Source organism: Triticum urartu, chromosome 1, assembly GCF_003073215.2.
Source record: "Triticum urartu cultivar G1812 chromosome 1, Tu2.1, whole genome shotgun sequence".
NCBI classification, from domain to species: Eukaryota; Viridiplantae; Streptophyta; class Magnoliopsida; order Poales; family Poaceae; genus Triticum; species Triticum urartu.
This window is the reverse complement of record NC_053022.1, coordinates 540,584,747-540,603,997: the sequence shown is the minus strand read 5'-3', so window position 1 is coordinate 540,603,997 and position 19,251 is coordinate 540,584,747. Positions and strand designations below refer to the sequence as shown.

The following is a 19,251-nucleotide window of genomic DNA, read 5'->3' as shown; positions in this document are numbered from 1 at the left end:
CCCTCACGTATTTAATCTAGCTAAAGAGAGGTCTTGGGAACAGGCTAGGTGATGATTGGCTCAATGATCTGATGGCCTACTATGTTGAGCGTGAGATATTTGCAAAAATCGAATACAAGCAGATTATGTTATGGTTTCATGCTTTGAAGAATCACCAATGCAATCTACCTTGACAACCTCGTGGGGGGTCTCTTTTTTTCTTGCAGGGACTCTACGACCTCGTGTTGTTGGATCGACTACAATTTAATGGTACAATATTATCTTACTGGAAGATACAAATATTATTACACTTGTGTTAAGATTTAGATTCATTCATTCATAATTGTTGTTGCCTCACATATTGTAGGCCTCACTTGGAATTTTGGGATGACAACATTGGATGCAAGCGCATTTGCACGACACACATGAGAAAATGTTAGTACTTCCTAAGTCTTTTTTTGTGTGTTTTCTCATGCTCTAGTAATTGTATTTGATGAAACTTTTTGTGAATCATTTGTTTGGTTGAGTAGACTTGCACTGTGCCTTACAAATTTAGACCTTAAATGTTCGCCCCTGTCCGGCTTAGCTCAAATCCTGGCTTTGACATGGGTTATTGGGGAAGAAAATGAAAAGGAAGGAAGAAGAGGGGTCTGTTTGCGCAAATGCCCAACGGTGGACGGGCACTATGTGAACTTAAAAAAAACATTTTCCGCAATGCAAAAAACAATCAAAAAAAATTGTACATACACAAATACACATATAACAGTTCAAGAAAATTTTCACAACAATATACTTTCGTATGTGGCGTAGACAAAAAAACAAATATGTACAAGAAAATGCCAAAATGGGCCAATCTTTTTTTATTGCTTGGCCGGGATTTTTTTTTTGCTGCATCTTGCAAATCATAATATTTTTGAACGGAAATTCACAGATCCATCGTGAATATGTCTAAGTTTTCACAGTTTTTTTTTGGTTTTTTTTAAACTTGAACATATGATTTTTTGAATCATTTCAAAAAAGAGAGCCAATGCCCTCGTCCACCAAAAAGTCGCTTCCGGCCTGTTTGAGCCTACTCTCCATTTTTCTCCTAGATTTGCCACTGGCCGGCAAGGGGTTTGAATAAATATGGTAAAATTCGTCGCACGTGTTTGGCAAACAAAATGACCTCGCTGGATGTCCTATTGTCCTGTCTTCAATACAGTCACTTGAAGTTTAGGCAGCTCTTGCTCTCTCGATTCAGGAAGGAAGCAGCCATGATGTAATGAAGAGGCGACAATTGTCCAATCACTAGTTTTGTATTCAATCAATCTGGCGTGCCAATTAGGCTTGCTAGTATGGAGAAAATATGCACCAGTTAATCTGATGCTTGGACAGACTCACTTCCTTCAGAGAAAGAAAAGTTTGATACCATGTCGAACCAAACAAGCACATCATCTAATTAAGAACGAAATTACAGACGCAAGAAGGAAGCAAGGAACTAATTCCTTTCTTGCCCTGCCAAAAAGGAAAAGGAACACATCATCTTTTGCCTTGTTCAATCCAAGAATCCCTTTCTTGCCCAGCCAAAAAACGAAAAGGAATACATACCCAGCCATGACGCCCATTTGTGAAAACAAAGGCATCATCTTCTGGATTTGTTCATCAAGCTAAATCTGGAGCTTCCACATGCAGTTTAGCCTACGGGTAGTTGGTCTGGAGCACTGAACTCCCCTATCGATTCAAGGTAATTAATTTCAGCTTCGCTAGATAACACTAGCTTTGTTGCTGCTTCGTAGCTATTTTTAGTGTAATGCAGATGGTGCCCTCTGTTTTATTTCGAGTAATCATTGTGATGTTCATTCGTGGTTCAATTTTGTTTTCACGTATAGCAATGCCATTCTTCTTTGCAAGCCATATTTTTCATTTGCAAGCTATTCGCTGGTGAGTGAATCCACAGCACGTTTGTTTTCAACAGTGAAATGTATGAACCAACTTTTAGAATGTGATTGTTGAATTAAAAAGTTGTTACAAAGAGGAGTAATTTTACTTGCATGCACTATTTTCAGTATAGCAGCTGCCCGGGCAAATCCTGCGATATGGCGGTGGTTTTGGGTGCTTTGGCATCGTACGTGACCAACATGCTCGCCCAAATGGCAAGCGAAGACATAGCCATGATGATCGGGGTCTCTAGTGAGATCAAGGAACTAGGCGTCAAGCTCGGGGATCTCAAGAATGTTCTTGCCGATGCCGATAGGAGGACCATCACCGACAAGAGTGTGCGGGGGTGGGTGGAGGAACTGAAGCGTGCCATGTACCAGGCCACCGACATCATCGACCTATGCCAGCTCAAGATCATGGAGCAAGGTCCATCCACGGACATGGGGTGCCTTCACGCGCTCCTCTTTTGCATCCGAAATCCCCTGCATGTCCATGATATCGGCACCCGCATCAAGAACCTCAATCAAAAGTTGGATGACATCTGCAAGTGGGGTGGCAGTTTCAATTTCATCAAGCTAGAAGCCTACCAAGACCGGAAGGCAACTCGATCTCTTGCCACTGATCGCAAAACAGATTCATTGATGGAGAGGTCAGGTGCGGTTGGCGAGAAGATCGAGGAGGACACAAGAGCACTTGTGGAGGTGCTTACAAGGGAGGTAGCTGGTGACAAGGTTGATCACCTCATGGTGGTCGCCATTGTTGGTGTAGGCGGGATTGGCAAGACCACTCTCTGCAAGAAGGTATTCAATGACGAGGCTATTGAAGGCAAGTTCGCTAAGAAGATATGGCTTAGCATCACACGAGATTTCAACGATGTTGAATTGTTGAGTACGGCCATCACTGCCGCTGGGGGAGACTTGCCTAGAGTGGGTGGGGCTCGAGACAAGGCCCTACTTGTCGTTGCTCTCATGAATGCCATCAAGGACAAAAAAATCTTTCTTGTACTAGATGACATGTGGGGTGTCAGCGAATGGGACAAACTGTTGATGACTCCCTTTAGCTATGGCGGCCCAGGTAGCAGAGTCCTCATCACCACAAGACATGACACTGTTGCCCGGAGCATGAAAGTTGTGTATTGCCACCATGTTGACAAATTAGGTCCTATAGATGCATGGTCATTGCTCAAGAAGCAGGTCAGTACTTATTCATACTCGTTATAACACTCGTATTTTAGCGTCACACTGTTAATTTGATTTTATATACACTTACATATCACCACATTGTTAATTTGATTATATATGAACTTGCATACGACTACCACAGAAGATTCCACATGTTTTTTGAGGAGGGGTGTGTCTGTGTGTGGAAGGGGGGAGGGGATATATAACATCCATTCATTTATCTAGCATTGTTCATTACAATCTAAGTGCGCACATGTTGCTATGTTAACTGGTAGAGGGTTCCGCCAAATGGCAGCCACTCCATTAAGTTGGGAAAACTCCGCTTTCTTGTGTGCAACATTGTTGTTATTTCTTCCCATCTTGTTCATCTCAATTAACTGTATTCCTCTACAAAGATCATCAATCTCCATGTAATATCTCTATACCCAACATGTTTTATTTTATTGACTTAATGCTCGTGATCACCGTCGAGCTTTAAAGTCCATATAGTTTTATTGATTTTTGCCTTAAAAAAACTGTAAAACGAGTTCACCAAGATGATAAATGTAAAGGAATGAAAATACATCGCAAAATATTTTGGTACGCCTTCATATGCATTATGTAATCCTTAGAAAATCAATATGAAGTTGATTCCACACGTATGTGTGGCAATCTAATTTATCGTAATGCATGCCTTTTTTATTTATTAGCTTATTTTCTCGGTGATCTAGTGCACTGCTTGTAGTAAATAAAAAAAAGAGCACACACCTAGTCATTGCCAACATATTATGCACCGCTCATTAACTTTATATGTTATAACTGCTTGCAGGTACTCACATCAGGAAAAGATGAACCCGAGCTTGACATGCTAAAAGATATTGGGTTGCAAATTATAGCAAAATGTGATGGTTTACCACTTGCTATAAAAGTTATGGGGGGGCTCCTATGCAAGAAGGAGAAAACACGACGTGATTGGGAAGACATCTTGAATGATGATATATGGTCAGTATCTCGAATACCAGAGGAGCTAAACTATGCAATACATCTTAGCTATGATGATTTGTCCCCTTGCTTACAAGAATGCTTTCTGCACTTCTCCCTTAAACCTAAAAAGACAATACTAAGTGTCAATGAAGTAGTGTCCATGTGGATTGGTGAAGGGTTGGTTAATGGAGGCTCGGGTATTCTAGAACTTGAAGGAAAAAGGTACTACAATGAGCTAATATTAAGAAACCTTATTGAGCCAGATACAAACTATCCTGGCCAGCTTATTGGAAATATGCATGATGTCATTCGCTCATTTGCTCAGTTTGTGGCTAGAGATGAATCGTTGGTAGCTCATAGTGGAGCTACTGCTAAAAACAAACTTAGATCACATAGTTTTCTTAGGTTGTCCATAGAAACCAAAGGAGCTGAATCAGATGAATTTGAATGGAGAGATTTAACAGGGCATAAATTATTGAGACTACTAATGTTATCTGGGAACTTCAAGATGCAACCCGGTGATTCCTTGGTTACCTTCTCAAGCCTACGAACTCTATTTATAGAATCCGCAAATTTTGCAGCATTGCTTGAATCTGTGTGTCAGCTGAAGCACTTGAGGTATTTGTCATTAAGAAGTTGCACAGATATATCTAGACTGCCAGAGAACATCCACGAGTTGAAATTCCTCCAACACATTAACCTTGAAGGTTGTGGAGGCATTGTAAAACTTCCTGATAGCATTGTTAAGCTACGAGGATTGAGGTATCTTTCAACTAATGACACCCATGTAAACAGTATTCCTAGGGGTTTCCGTGCTCTAACAAATTTATGGGTACTATTTGGATTTCCAACATATATGGATGGTGATTGGTGTAGTTTGGAAGAGTTGGGGCCTCTTTCTCAGCTTAAGGAGCTTGGATTAAAGAGTCTAGAGAATGTATTAGAGGCCTCGTCCATTGCAAAGGCTAGAGTAGGTGCAAAACAATATCTTACTGCACTTACCTTAGAATGCAGCAGCAGACTAGGAGATGATGGGTTGCTCAAAGCCCGAGTCTCTAACGAGGAACAACAAAAAATTGAGGTGGTGTTTGATGTGATATGCCCTCTGCCTTGCTTAGAGTATCTTGACATTAAAGGGTATTTTGGGCGTCAACTCCCAAGATGGATGATGTGGACAACAAAAGTACCACTCGAGAACTTGAGGACTCTATGGATGACAGATCTATCTTGCTGCACCCAACTCCCCGATGGATTGTGTCGACTCCCGTGTTTGGAGTTTTTACAGGTCAATCGCGCTCCGACAATCAAGTCTGTCGGTGATGAATTCTTGCAACCCCGAAGTCAGCGTCACCATCATTCATCTCAGACGATGGTTGGCTTTCCGAAACTGCACACACTGATTTTAAGTGGAATGCTGGAATGGGAGGAGTGGGGATGGCAGGAGAAAGTTCAAGCTATGCCCGCATTGGAGGAGTTTTTTCTGAAAAACTGCAAGTTGGGTTATATTCCTCCGGGTCTTTCCACCCATGCAAGGGTTATGAAAAAATTAACCATAGGTGGCGTCCAGTGCCTCCAGTCGCTGAAGAACTTCACTTCCGTAGTTCACCTCATCTTGTATGACTTACCTGACCTGACTAGCATGTCTAATTTTCCCAAATTGCAAAAGCTTTGGATCAACCACTGCCCAAAACTTGAGTTACTACATAAGATGAATTCACTCCGGAGGTTCGCGCTAATAGTTAACTACAACAAGAAACAACTCCCGATGTGCCTACGGACTATACAACCAAGTCATTTGTTGCTGGACTGCAGTCCAGAGGTGCTCGCTTCCATGGCTTTGGGGAAGTGTGGCCCCGAGTGGGATAAGTTCCGTCATATCCAGCATGTCGAGGCTTATGCAGATGATGAAGGGATTGAAAAAAGATGGCATCTATTTTACTCAAGTAAACCGTACAGCATGGAGACAAACATCGATATGCAGGTAATACACATTGTTGATCGTTGCTCTTTTCTAATATATATATGGTTAATCTTTGTTTTCTTAATCTCTAATCATCTTCCATTCCATTCTAGTAGTTCATCGCTATGCTAGTGCCTAATATATACAATCCCTACCATTTCATTTTGCTTGCCAGGAGTGGTCGCCCGGCGTGGCCGCCATCCAAGCTAAAGCCGAAGCAACGGAGAAGGAACGAGTTATGGCCACCGCCCGCGCTGATGCCAAAGCAGTGGAGGAGGCGCGCGTCGTGGCCACGGCACGCGCCGAAGCCATCGCCCTTGCCAAAGCCAGAACAACGAAGAAGGGGCATGATGCGGCCGCCGCCCGCGCTGAAGCCAAAGCAGTGGAGGAGGCGCGCGTCGTGGCCGCGGCACGCGCCGAAGCCATCGCCGTTGCCAAGGCCAGAACAGGTGAGAAGAAGCACGGTGTGGCTGCCGACCGCACTGAAGCCAAAGCAGTGGAGGAGGCCCGCGACACGTGCTAAAGCCGAAGCAGCGGAGGAACAACACGCCGCGGCCCGTGCCAAAGCCAAAGCAGCGAAGGAGGAGCACGATGCGGCAGCCTCCCGCGCCAAAGCCAAAGCGGTGGAGGTAGAACAGGCCATGGCCGCCGCCAATGTCGAAGCCAAAGCAGCGGAGGAGGAGCACAACGTGTCTTTCACAGACGCCGAAGCGGAGCCGACACCTTCAAAGACCACGCCGCCGCGCCGCCGACCGATGTATAAAGAGCCTCGCCTTTGTTAGCCAGTTAAACCATGTATAAAAGATGTCGATAAGCAATTTTTACCCTGTGTAGTTTAGTTCAACCATCTAAGTGTCGTGTGCCTGGCATTTTATCGTGCAAGTCCCATCTTGTCTATACATGAAGTGCGTGTAGTTTTCAGTTCTAAATTTGAAATTGCTGATTTGCAATGATGTCAAATGTCAAATTGTTGTGATGTACTCCCTCCATTTCAAAATATAGTGCGGCCGTGCTTTTCGAGGTCGAACTTTGACCATAAATTTAACGAACGAGACCGACTGCAGTGAGAGAAAAAGTTACATAATTAAAAACTTTTTTTGAATACGAATTCACTGATATAACTTTTGCTCCCGCCGTAATCGGTCTTGACAGTTAAATTTATGATCAAAGTTGAAGCACGTATCACTTTGTTTTGTTTTAAGATAAGAAAAACACGTGCGTGCTCGGCGGCACAGCGGCCGCCACGGAGAAGCCACGAACATCGCTGGGTAGGAGAGAGGGATCCGTCGATGTACAGGGACGACGACGCCGCCGCCATTGACGCGATTATTGGCCAACAGCCCGAAGGCCCCAGGGAAGTGAGGTTCGTCCGCCGATCGCCAGTCGCCATCCATCCATCCATCCTCATCCTGGGCTCCCCGGAGAGCGGCACGCCATGTGCTCCTCCGCGAGCCGCCTTCCCTCCCTCTGATCTACACGCACGCGTGCACTGTGCTGCACTGTGCACTGTACTCCCCACCGGAACGTGTTGACTACGGCTCGACAGCCAGCCTGCCAGGTGCCCCCTCCACGCCTCGCCCATTTCTTCTCCCAACTGGGCATCTGGCCGCGAGGGTGTGCGAGGAGTGGGAGCCCAGGAGGAGGAGGACTGGAGGAGGGAGAGTGCTCGCGGAACCCCCCCCCCCCCCCCCCCCCCCCCCCCCCCCCCCCCCCCCCCCCCCCCCCCCTCTTCTTCCTCGCCGTTGCGCGAATTGCGTGGGTGAGTGCTGTCTGCTTGCTCCCAAAATTTCTAGTCCTGGGGAGGATGCTCTGCCCTGCTTTCTGAAGATTGTATGTACCCTCTGTTCTGTTCAAAGCCGGTTCGGCCGCTAGATCTGCTAGATTTGTGTCGTCACTTTCAGCAGCTCGCATCTGAAACCATGGAGGAATTCCCTTCCATGCCTAGGCACACTCACCGCACATCACGCTGTAATAAATCGTGAGATAAACCCGGATGTGTCTATGCCTAACTCAACTACGGTCCTTCAACTGACGTTGGCCGACTGAGTGAACTACGTACGGTCCTTCAACCCTCATCACAGAAATTCCAGCTCCGCCAATCACCAATTCACCACAGTACCTTTCCCAAGTAAAAATCCGTTGCTTTCACATATAATTCCTGACCCTGAAATGTTTCTGCCACACCATCCACCCATACCATTGTTCTCTGCATATGAACAAACAGGACAAATTTATCAGTTCAGTGTCCGGACGAACTTTCCTTTCGTGCCTTTTTGGACCCAATTCCCCAAACCATGCCGCCTTTTGGGCTTTGGCAAGGAAGTAGTATACAAGTGCTCGTCGACGACGACGATCATATCTAGCAGGCTGGTACGTACGAGAGAAAGCATTCCTCCTTCACATCACAAGGAACATTCTATGGACGCCTTCTCTGGTTTTCTCAAGATCATCTTGCCCCGGGGTGTTTTAATATAGGAACTTCATTTATTACTTGGTAAGCTAACACTACTTTTGCCAATTTAAATCACCCTTTTGAGCTTGTAGTATGGGGTTCTGGTTGAATTGCTCTTCTTTACTGGTAACTGCTTAAAGTATATGTTAACATGACATGATATAATATTTTGGGACCCTTCCTTTATTCTTTGGGTTCAGTCATGTCAATTATAATATCCGATGGTCATGGTTTGATCCTAGTTACGGGTTCACCATGGTTTGACTGCTAAATTCTATTTCTTGCTTTGGAACTGTTTCTAGTGTGCTTCCCCTTTCTTCCAAGAGATTTTTAGTTTTTTTTATTTATGACAGCAAAGAGATTTTAAGTTTTAAACTTTTAATACAGCATCAGGAAACAATAATAGGTTCCTTCAAATCATCCTGTCCGCTAAAGAAATTAATTTCCGTTAAATTTTCATATATCTTTCCCGTTTAGAAGGGTTCGTTATGTGTATTCAACCAGACTGTTGCTGTTCTTGTCACACTTTCTCTGGTCAGAATGTTTTTTACACCCTCTTTTTCAGATATCCAAACTAATATAATAGCAATTGTACTTTCACCCCTTCTTTATGTGTATTTGTTACCGATGTGTGTATCATTCTTTTGCAAGGATTTAGGATTTAAATGTGTAAACTCATATATATCTCTCATGACTTGCTATGATATCTTGGGGACCCTTTCTTAGCTGAGTTCAGTCATGCCACATATAACACCCAGCTATCATGGGTTAGTCCTAGTTAGGTTTAACTAAATTGATTACTAGATGTTTTTGTTCATTTGCAAAAAGTTCTAGTATATTTATTTTTTCTATGAGATTTTTAAGTTTTGATGGAGCATCCAAAAAAAAGACTCCTTCAAATCATCCTCGTCTGTGGAAGAAACTCATTTTTGTTAACTTTTCAGATATATTTCCCTTTTTATAAGGGTTCATTGCATGTATTCAACGAAAGTGTTGATGTTCCTGTCACACTTACTCTGGTCAGAATGTTTCTAACACCCTATTTTTCAAATATGGAAACTAACATAGTTGCAATTGTACTATGATCCCTTCTTTATGTTTCTTTTTTAATGATTCGCATTCTTTTGCCAGGAATTAATTAGTACTCCCTCCGTAAAGAAATATAAGAGCATTTAGATTACTAAAGTAGTGATCTAAATGCTCTTATATTTGTTTACAGATTGAGTATTTCATTCTGTAAACTCATATTTATCTTTGCTTTCAGACTTTTGCAACTAGTACTGTAATTCTGTAAAGTTGTGAAGAAATGCTACTTGAGTTGTATACCCAGTAACTCAATCATGTCAGACTGCGCCAGGAATAGATTCAATGAGGAAGAAGACTTCCAAGTTGTTTTGGGCAAAGGAAATCCTGGAGAGTCATCTTGCCAGCAACATACCAAGTGGATGGCACACTGGACCAGAGCAAGCAGCAGTCCATATGGCAAGAGCTGTAGTCCTTTGGAGGATGCCAACAATAGCAATTGCACAAAAAATTCTGAGACTTCACCTTTTGAGCTTAGGAAATCCACCGTGGCTGAAAGGCTAATGTTGGGAAGAAACCATGAAGGAATTTCAATGAAGAATGTGCCGCGATTAGACCCTAACATGTGGGGCGTGGCGAATGATGCTTGGCAAGAAGCTGAACAGACCAAAATTGAATGGCGAGATGGGCATTTTCAAAGCTGTAAGATCCAGATGCAGAAAGATGAAAATTTCTATGCCAAGAGGGTAGTATCAGAAACACTTTCCGTTTGCAGGCTTTCAGACCTACCATTGAATTTTCAGAAACTTGTGAGCTCAGAAGAGAACCCTGATGATTCACATTGTAACCAGATTCCTATGTTGTCATTCAATCAGAAAGTGGAAAGTATAGTCAGCCCAAAGCGGAAGTATGCGACCGGTACTGTGTTCGATGATCTCTTTGTGCCACAACAAATTCCGAAGCTAAACGTTGCTCCATCTCGAATGACTGACATGGTCATGGATCGTTGCAAACCTTCGGGGAGCATCAAACATCCCCTAGAAGACCCTACCTGCCTCGTTTCTGATCATTCAGGGAAGAAATTAAAAGTTGACAATAACTCATCGTCAGATTGTCGAATAGATGAGCAGGATACAGTTCACTATTTTGCAAACCCAAATCAGGAGCCACCCAGCAGATGTGGTGAAAAGCAGTTCAATCTTTCAGAAAACAGTGACAAGGGCCAAACAGTTGGAGGTGCCCCTCAGAATCACAAGTCAAGAACACCTACTAGACTCAGAAAACATGAAGTTGCTGCAGGAGTCATGCTTTCGACGCCAGTACTTGGTAAAGAATACGAGACCATACCAATCAATTACTTTATGAACAGCAAGCAGGATGATGAGGATTTTTATGTTGCAAGTCATTTGATATCTGATAAGCACCATGATCTGAATACCCACAGAATGGAATATGCAGCGAATGTAACGGACTCCTGCATGTTCCCTGATCCAGCTGCAAGCATACTGGCAACAAATAGTAAGGGTGGCGCAGTGACCCGTGAAAGACAACCAGTGGACAGATTTACAGATTCTGTTGAACAAAACGGTCCCTGTTTATTTGAAATGCTGACAATCCCTTCCAAATCACAAAGTACGTACCCGATAGATTTGCTGTCTTCTTGCAGTCCTTTATTTGGAGCCCAGAACCAATTCTCACCTAAAGCTAAAACAATGCATGGAGATTCACAACATGTGTCAAAGTCCTCAGCAGGTGAGGGATTATCCTCAAATAATGTAATATAATAGTATTAACTAAGAGTATTTCTTTGGTACACAGTGATAGCTCAAACTCGTGTCAGGTCATTTTTGCTGTCATAATGTGTTTGTTGGTAATATTGAAAATTGAAGTATCAGTCAAATAGTATCGCTCAGTTTCTTGTTCTGGAATTTTGCAGGCACCGATTCATCGTTGATGCAAAAGGTATCAGTGCTGCACTTGCATATTGTTGGATGAATGGCAACTAACATTACTGAGGGCCAAAGGCCAATACATATACATGTGTGGTGAAGTGCAGTAAACCCCTTATACAATGGGGATATACCGAAAAGAGACTATACACATCTAACACCCCCCCCCCTCAAACTCATGGTGGATCAACAACACTGAGTTTGGAGAGGAAAAAGTTATGCTGCGCTCGAGTCTGTGCCTTCGTGAAGAAGTCAGCCAACTGTAACTCAGAGGGCACGTAGTGAAGAGCGAGAGTCTGATCCTGCACAGCAGCACGCACAAAGTGGGCATCCACACCGATGTGCTTGGTGAGCTCGTGCTTCACCGGGTCACGTGCAATACTGATAGCACCAGTACTGTCTGACAGTAAGGGAGTCGAGGTAGTAGCAGACACACCAAAATCCTCAAGTAACCATCGTAACCAGATCACCTCAGCTGTCAACATAGCCATGGCACGCAGCTCAGCCTCTGTGCTCGAGCGAGAAACTGCAGTCTGTTTCTTGGTCTTCCAGGCAATAAGAGAGCCACCAAGAAAGACACAGTAAGCAGACAGTGAGCGTCGATCAGAGGGATCACTAGCCCAGGTAGCATCAGAGTAAGCCTGGAGCTCAAGAGAACTAGAGCGGGGAAAGAAAAGGCGCTGAGAGAGCGTGCCACGAAGATATCGTAGAACACGGAGGAAGTGACTACAGTGGACAGAGGCGGGGGCTGAAACAAACTGACTCAGGATGTGAACGGGATAGGAGATGTCAGGACGCATAACAGCAAGATAGACAAGGCTACCAACAAGGTGATGATAGCGAGTGGGATTAGGAAGGGGATCACCATCAGAGGCACGAAGCTGAACGTTGAGCTCCATAGGAGTCACAACAGTGTGGTCATCACTGAGAGCAGCTCGAGCAAGAAGATCCTGAATATATTTCTCTTGAGAGATGTAGAAGCCATCGGAGGTCGAGGAGATCTCAATCCCAAGAAAATAGCGAAGAGGACCAAGATCAGTCATGAGGAACTGGTCATGAAGGCGAGCCTTAACAAAGGCAATGTAGTCGGAGTCGTCACCAGTGATGATCATGTCATCAACATAAAGAAGGAGAAGAGTCCGACCACGAGGAGACGTGTGAACAAACAACGTGGGATCATGATCACTGGGCAAGAAACCAGCGGCAGTCACCACAGAGGCGAAACGCTCAAACCAAGCGCGAGGGGCCTGTTTAAGACCATAGAGGGAGCGGCGAAGTCGACAGACCATACCATCAGGAGCATAATACCCCGGTGGTGGCTGCATGTAAACCTTCTCACACAGCTCGCCATTGAGAAAGGCGTTCTGGACATCAAGTTGAGAGATAGACCACTGACGAACAGAAGCCACAAAGAGTGCGGACAGTGGTCATTTGAGCCACAGGAGCGAATGTCTCATCATAGTCGCGTCCCTGCTCCTGCTAAAAACCACGGGCCACAAGACGAGATTTGTAGCGCTCAAGAGAACCATCGGAGCGAGTCTTAATCTTGTAGACCCACTTGCAGGTGATGGGACGAACACCGGAAGGGACGGAAAAGGAGGGAAACCAGCTCCCATGTGCCAGAGCGCTCAAGGGCAGCAAGTTCTTCGGCCATCGCAAGCTGCCATTCAGGTTGAGTCATGGCAGTCTGATAGGAAGTGGGCTCAGAAATGACAGAGAGACCATACCGATCAGGAGAGTAGCGATCAGGCGGGGGGCGAGGCCGAGCCCGGAGGTTGTGAACCGGGGGAGGCATGAGAAGAGTTGCACCAGAGGTGGAAGGCACGTCAGATGAGACATCCTCAGGACGAGGGCGACGAGTATAGTGGAGAGGAAACGGTGAGAGAGGGCGACGAACTGGTGATGATGGTGAAGAGGTGGATGAGAAGGATGGAGAAGGTGGGTTCGGTGGTGAAGGAGAAGGAATGAGAGATGGCGGAGGAAGAGATGACATAGAAGGCACATAGCAAGCTGTATCGGGAAGGAGAAGGAAAGAGAGATCATCCACAGAGAAGATCGAGGATGAAGGACGTGGGTAGTAGGAACGAGACTCGTCAAAAGTCACATCACGCGAGATGCGCAAGCGACGACCCACAGGATCCCAACAGCGATAGCCCTTGTGCTCATCACTGTAACCAAGAAAAACACACTCAACCGACTGAGCAGTCAGTTTGGTGCGTTCTCGGGGGGCAAGAAGAACATAGCACACGCAGCCAAACATACGGAGAGCGGAGTAGTCAGGAGAGCGACCGGTGAGACAGTCCAGAGGAATACCACCCTGCAAGGCAGTCGATGGCTAAATGTTGATGAGATAGGTGGATGCAGAAACAGCCTCAGCCCAAAAATGGGGTGGAAGAGAAGCAGCAATCATCATCGCACGAGCGGTCTCAAGCAAATGACGATGCTTACGTTCAGCAACACCATTCTGAGCATGGGCTCCAGGACAAGAGAACTGGGCAAGAGTACCATGTTCCGTGAGAAATCCACGCAACAGCTGGGAGATAAATCTCTCCAGCGGAGTCAACACGAAAAGTACGAATGGACATGGAAAACTGGGTGTGAACCATGGCAGCAAATCGTTTGTATATAGAGAGAACCTCACCACGAGATTTCATGAAGTAGAGCCAAGTGTAGCGAGAGAAATCATCAATAAACAGTACATAGTAGCGATGACCACCTTTCGAATTAAAGGGAGCAGGACCCCAAACGTCAGAATAAACTAAGTCAAAAGGACACTGAGATACCGACTCACTGGTGGGATAAGGTAACTGTGTCTGTTTGCCCAGTCTGCAACCATTACAATGTAAAGAAACATCTCCAGATACAGACCCTAAGAGGCCCTGACGGACTAAGGAAGACAAGCGAGAGCCACAGAGGTGACCAAGGCGATGATGCCACTGTTGGAAGGACGCAGACGAAGAGGCAGCAAAAGCATGGGAGCTGGCAGCGGAAGGAACACAAAGCCAGTCGACCTCCCAAAGACCCTCTGACTCACGGCGCCGAGGGCCAGCACCAACCAAAGCCTTGGTGCGACGATCCTGAATAGAGCAAGAGTCGGTATCAAGAATGACACGACAACCAGAATCAGTAAGTTGGGCAGCAGAAAAAAGATTCATGGTAAGACGAGGAACATGTGAAACACTTGGAACCGAAAAGGAAGGAGTGGAAAGAATGCCACGACTAGCAACAGGAAGAGGTGTGCCATCGGCGGTAAGAACATTAACAGGCGAATCAAGAGATCAAAGAGAAGATAGAGTGGAAGAATCAGAAGACATATGAAAAGAAGCTCCAGAATCAAGAACCCACGAAGATGTACCTGACTGTGTAGGTGGCTGCGATGGTGATGAAGGGGATGCAGTCACTGCAGCAGCAGAACCAGTCGACGAGGAGCCGGATGAAGCAAGTAGACGCTTGAGTCGTACAATGTCCTGATCAGTGAGGGACGGAGTCGAGGAAGACACAGGAGTCCCGCCGGAAGGGGAGCGCCTCTGGTCTCGCTTCTTCTGGCGACAATCAGACTCTGGGTGACCTGACCGGGAGCAGTAACCACAGAAGGTGTCACAGCGCGACGGGCCCTTCTCAGCATAAGGAGGATGGCTGACCCCCCCTGGAGGAGTAGGCAGGAGCGGTGGAGCAGTGAGGCGAGCAGACGACACAGGAGCTCGGGCGGCCAGCACTGACGGAACTAGAAGCAACCCAGCAGAGCGAAGGCGAGACTCCTCAATACGAAGCTCGGCAAGTACCTCCGAGATAGGAACACGACCACGAGCAAGCAAGTGAGCACGTCAAGGTTCAAACTCAGATCGGAGACGAGATAAGAACTCATGAACACGCTGAAACTCCAGATCAGACCGAGTAGTCTGACAGCAATGACAGATTCCACAAACAACTGTCCGAAGAGAATCAAGCTGGCACCAGATGGCAGAGCACTGTGAATAGAACTCATCAACAGAGGAATCACCTTGCTGAAGTGCATGCTCCTGACGCACCACAGATAGGTAGAGAGCATCACCAGAGGGCTGATAGCGCTGACACAGATAAGACCACATCGCTGCAACCGTGTCAAGTCCCATGAACTCCGAAGCAAACTGAGGGAGAACACTCGCAGTGAGAACAGCAGCCGCTCGAGCATCATCATTGCACCACTGAGTGTAAGCAGACAGATCATCCCAGTAGACAGAAAGAGCATCAGAATAGGCAGATACCTGCTGATCATAAGTATCAACTGCAGCATCATCAAGAGTCTTGGCTGCATCCCGATCAGCCTGAGAAGCATCAGCAGCAATCACCGACGGTACTGGCGGAACAGGCGCCACCGGAGCAACAGGGCACGGCGGATAGGGTACCTCGCCAGAGAGAACACCCCACAGCAGGAGGCCGCGCATATGAATACTCATGAAACCGGCGAACTCAGCATAGTTGGTGCCATCAAAGATCACCGAGCAGCGAGGAACAGCCACATAGCCCGAAGATGACATACTGAGGTATCCTTTTTTTGGAAGTCAACGGGTACAGGACAACCCAATCTGGATCGAGGGAAACACGAGCGCTCGCTCACGCCTCGGGCCAGCGACTCGAGCTCGAGCAGAGCCGACGGGTTGGGGACCCCCCCCCCCCCCCCCCCCGGGAAGCAGAGCAGCAGCTGAGCCAGCCCGATGGAACAGCACCCGGGCGGAGAGCTCAAGCGGCGGCCGGCCTCGAGCAAAGCCGAAGCAGAGCAGTGGAGCAGCAGCGGCCCCGGGCAGCGGGGAAGGCCGGGACGGGCAGAGCCGCGGCGAGTAGGTCCGGGGCGACCAGATTTGCCGAGAGGAGAGCCAGGACGGCCGGAGCCCAGCGAGAAGGTCCGGGGCGGCCGGATTCGCGGAGAGGAGAGCCGGGACGGCCGGATCCGCGGGAGGAAGAGCCGGACCTGGCAATGGGCGAATCGGGGAAGGAGCTAGCACGGAGTTACAGCGTGCGGGAGAGAAGGGAACCTAACATCTGATACCATGTTGGATGAATGGCAACTAACATTACTGAGGGCCAAAGGCCAATACATATACATGTGTGATGAAGTGCAGTAAACCCCTTATACAATGGGGATATACCGAAAAAAGACTATATGCATCTAACACATATCACACTCATGGCCTGTCTTGGGCATAAAAATGAATCACGCTGAATTGTTTTTGCTTGGACCTGCTGTTATACTGTTATTTATTATATGATGAAAACTCATAAGACTTTTATCTTGCATGCAATTTTTCTGCATCCTCAACTTTGCTTCTTAGAATTAGCACTTTGGTCGAGTATATATCACAACTTTCTGCCTGGAGTATAATTCTACTTGCTTGGACTGTATCATCTTGCACCTTGTATGCTTGCTTACGTATTACCTCATATGGTTCAATATGTCAATTCCTCAAAGGCGGTGTACTTCTCTGTAGTTTTGGACCTCTATCAATTAATTCACATTGGAAGGGTTACCTTTTATTGATACTGATATTCGCATTATGAACAAATGTACTACAGGACAATGGGTGCGCAGAAAGAGCAAATGAGCAGCTGGCAACTCTGTCCATTGAAGGATCACCAAGATACAACAAAGAAAACATATTTCGCAAAGTCAATGCCAATCACTCGATGCCGGAAACAGAAATCATGGACTTGGACCCCCCGCTGTTCCAAAGCAGCACAAGAAATCAAGTCCCCAACGACACGGATCGATTGTCGGCGGGTGCCGATCCAAGCGACAAATGGCTCAAGCGCCTGCTCCATAACACCACAGACCCTCATGTCCACCGTTCCAAGAGGCCCAGAACCGGAGACTATCGTCCGGTTGGAGGAGCAGGTGGAATGTCCGGCACCTACATTGCCGACCATGTTGAAGCAAGGCGTGTTCGCTGCTGGATAGGAAGATTGTGCCGGGGTGGCGTCGCCCCTGTTTCGCACGGAGGACCAGGGCAGGGAACAAGAGCAGCAGCGGAGCCTGACGTCGCGGCCAGGGAACTTGGAGGCCATTTCCCGAGCATCAAGGCGATGGCGATGATCGGGCGGATGATGAGCAAGGTCCGGCCATTTGATTATGAAAGGAAGGGACCTTGTGTTATGTGGAAGGCAGAGGAAGGAGCCTGAGTGGCTGGCTAGCTTTTTACTTCTTCTGTTTTGTGTGGTGTACTGGTGTAATATTTGCCGCTACATGTCATGTGGTTTGTTCTAAAGATTGTATAAATAAAGTGTATATATGTATGTGTAATGTCAGCTATAGCTCGTCATATGACCACTTGTTGTTATTTTCTGAAGGGAGATCAGTTAGTAGAAGGCAAATTGGGTAGTGCTCCCTCCATTTCTTTATTCAAGATCAGCTCGTATTTTGTGTTTATCTTTGATCAACGAATTGATCAATAAAATATAAGGTATATGCTACAAAGAGTATAATTGTGGACTCACATTTAAATAAAATGTGAATCATAGACATTTTAGTGCATATAACTCATATTTTGCTGGTCAAATAGATAGTCGAAGTTAGACTCAAAATACGAGGTGGCCTTGTAGTGGAAAAATAGGAGTAACAACTCAGGGCAAATCCAACGTTAATCATGATATGGACATCATCAAATGTTAGCAGACACATCCGGGTGTGTCCATGGATAGGCGGGTGGGAAGTCTGCCATCCAACTGAAGTCACCAAAAAAGGGACAGTGATTTTTCATTCATTTTTTGAATTAATTTTTACATAGCAAAAAGGATCCTAAAAACAACTAAAAATCCTAGTCTACTCCTCTTCGTCGGAGGTGAGCTCAATGGGTCTTGTGGTGGACTCTGGGTGCCCGGGGTGTCAAGTGGGATAAAACCCACTCCAGTTCTCCGGGGATCCGGTCTCATCAAGAGAACCGACCACTTGTGCCAGAGGTCTGCGATTGCGAGTCCAGGTGCCCGGGTGACCAGAACCATTCTGACCACTCCAGGTGCGAGGTCTCTAGGCTCCGGGGACTTGGGGTCCCAACACTAGCACACCTTTACCAGGTCAAATCCCTTCTTTGAAGATTTGAAAGGTTTGGGGAAAAAGTATATGAGTAGGTATCATGTTTCCCAAGTTGTCAAACACCTCGACCCCTCTTCTTACTGTGGTTGTTCTATGACTCAAATAAAACAAAAAAACTTTCGAGTCTTCAGAAAACTCACGCCTTTTTCTTTTTCAATTAGGGGTCACCCACGTCCGTGGACGATCGCCAAGAGGCCAATATCCTGACATAAACCTGATAACCGATATTAAACCTCACTGACCCTATTGTCACCAACACCAAAATATCATTGGGGAAGCAATGCACTTCTAGTACTAATGTTGATATTTGGTATGATGCTGGTTATGCGCTAAATATGTTTGAGTGCTCAACACGGGATCAATCTAGGTCACTGGATTGACATGGTTCGATAGACGAGATTAGTTTGATATGCCCTTTTGGGTTTTTTATATTGATATAGATACACAGAGATCCAGTCTCAAAGATATGAAGCAAACAAGGTCGGACCCCCCCCCCCCAAAAAAAGCAAAAAATAATGTTGAAAGAAGACAAACCGTATAAATTACTAGCTTTTTTTAACTACCCATGTATTGCAACAGTGGATACTTATTTTGGTGATCCTCCCGTGAAACGCTGAATGGTATTTTCCATAATTACTGTGATCCTTTCATCAAAATAAGGATACTCTCCCATTCAAAGAATGATACTCTACAATGTGATCCTTTCGTCCAATGCTTGATGATATTTTTCATAATTAACAAAATCTCCCTTCAAAAGAATGATA

General features: G+C 45.9%; 2 protein-coding genes across 4 annotated transcripts; both read left to right on the top strand.

Moving 5' to 3' along the window:
- Window positions 1–1,566: 1,566 nt before the first annotated feature.
- Window positions 1,567–6,950, top strand: LOC125538201 (putative disease resistance protein RGA3). Its single transcript, XM_048701484.1, has 4 exons — window positions 1,567–1,702; window positions 2,025–3,089; window positions 3,886–6,021; window positions 6,176–6,950. The coding sequence occupies exons 2-4, from the start codon at window positions 2,055–2,057 to the stop codon at window positions 6,521–6,523; spliced, it is 3,519 nt and encodes a 1,172-aa protein (XP_048557441.1). The 5' UTR covers window positions 1,567–1,702; window positions 2,025–2,054; the 3' UTR covers window positions 6,524–6,950.
- Window positions 6,951–7,370: 420 nt separating this feature from the next.
- On the top strand, window positions 7,371–17,717 carry LOC125527814. 3 transcript variants are annotated; one of them, XM_048692332.1, is made up of 4 exons: window positions 7,371–7,759; window positions 9,717–11,227; window positions 11,412–11,437; window positions 16,975–17,717. In XM_048692332.1, exons 2-4 carry the CDS (start codon window positions 9,793–9,795, stop codon window positions 17,575–17,577), a joined length of 2,064 nt encoding a protein of 687 aa, XP_048548289.1. In that variant the 5' UTR covers window positions 7,371–7,759; window positions 9,717–9,792; the 3' UTR covers window positions 17,578–17,717. The 3 variants fall into 3 exon arrangements, with proteins under 3 accessions (XP_048548289.1, XP_048548297.1, XP_048548284.1); XM_048692340.1 differs by lacking the exon at window positions 7,371–7,759 and adding an exon at window positions 7,767–8,494 and having other exon boundaries at window positions 9,717–11,107; XM_048692327.1 differs by lacking the exon at window positions 7,371–7,759 and adding an exon at window positions 7,768–8,494.
- The last annotated feature ends 1,534 nt before the right edge of the window (window positions 17,718–19,251 follow it).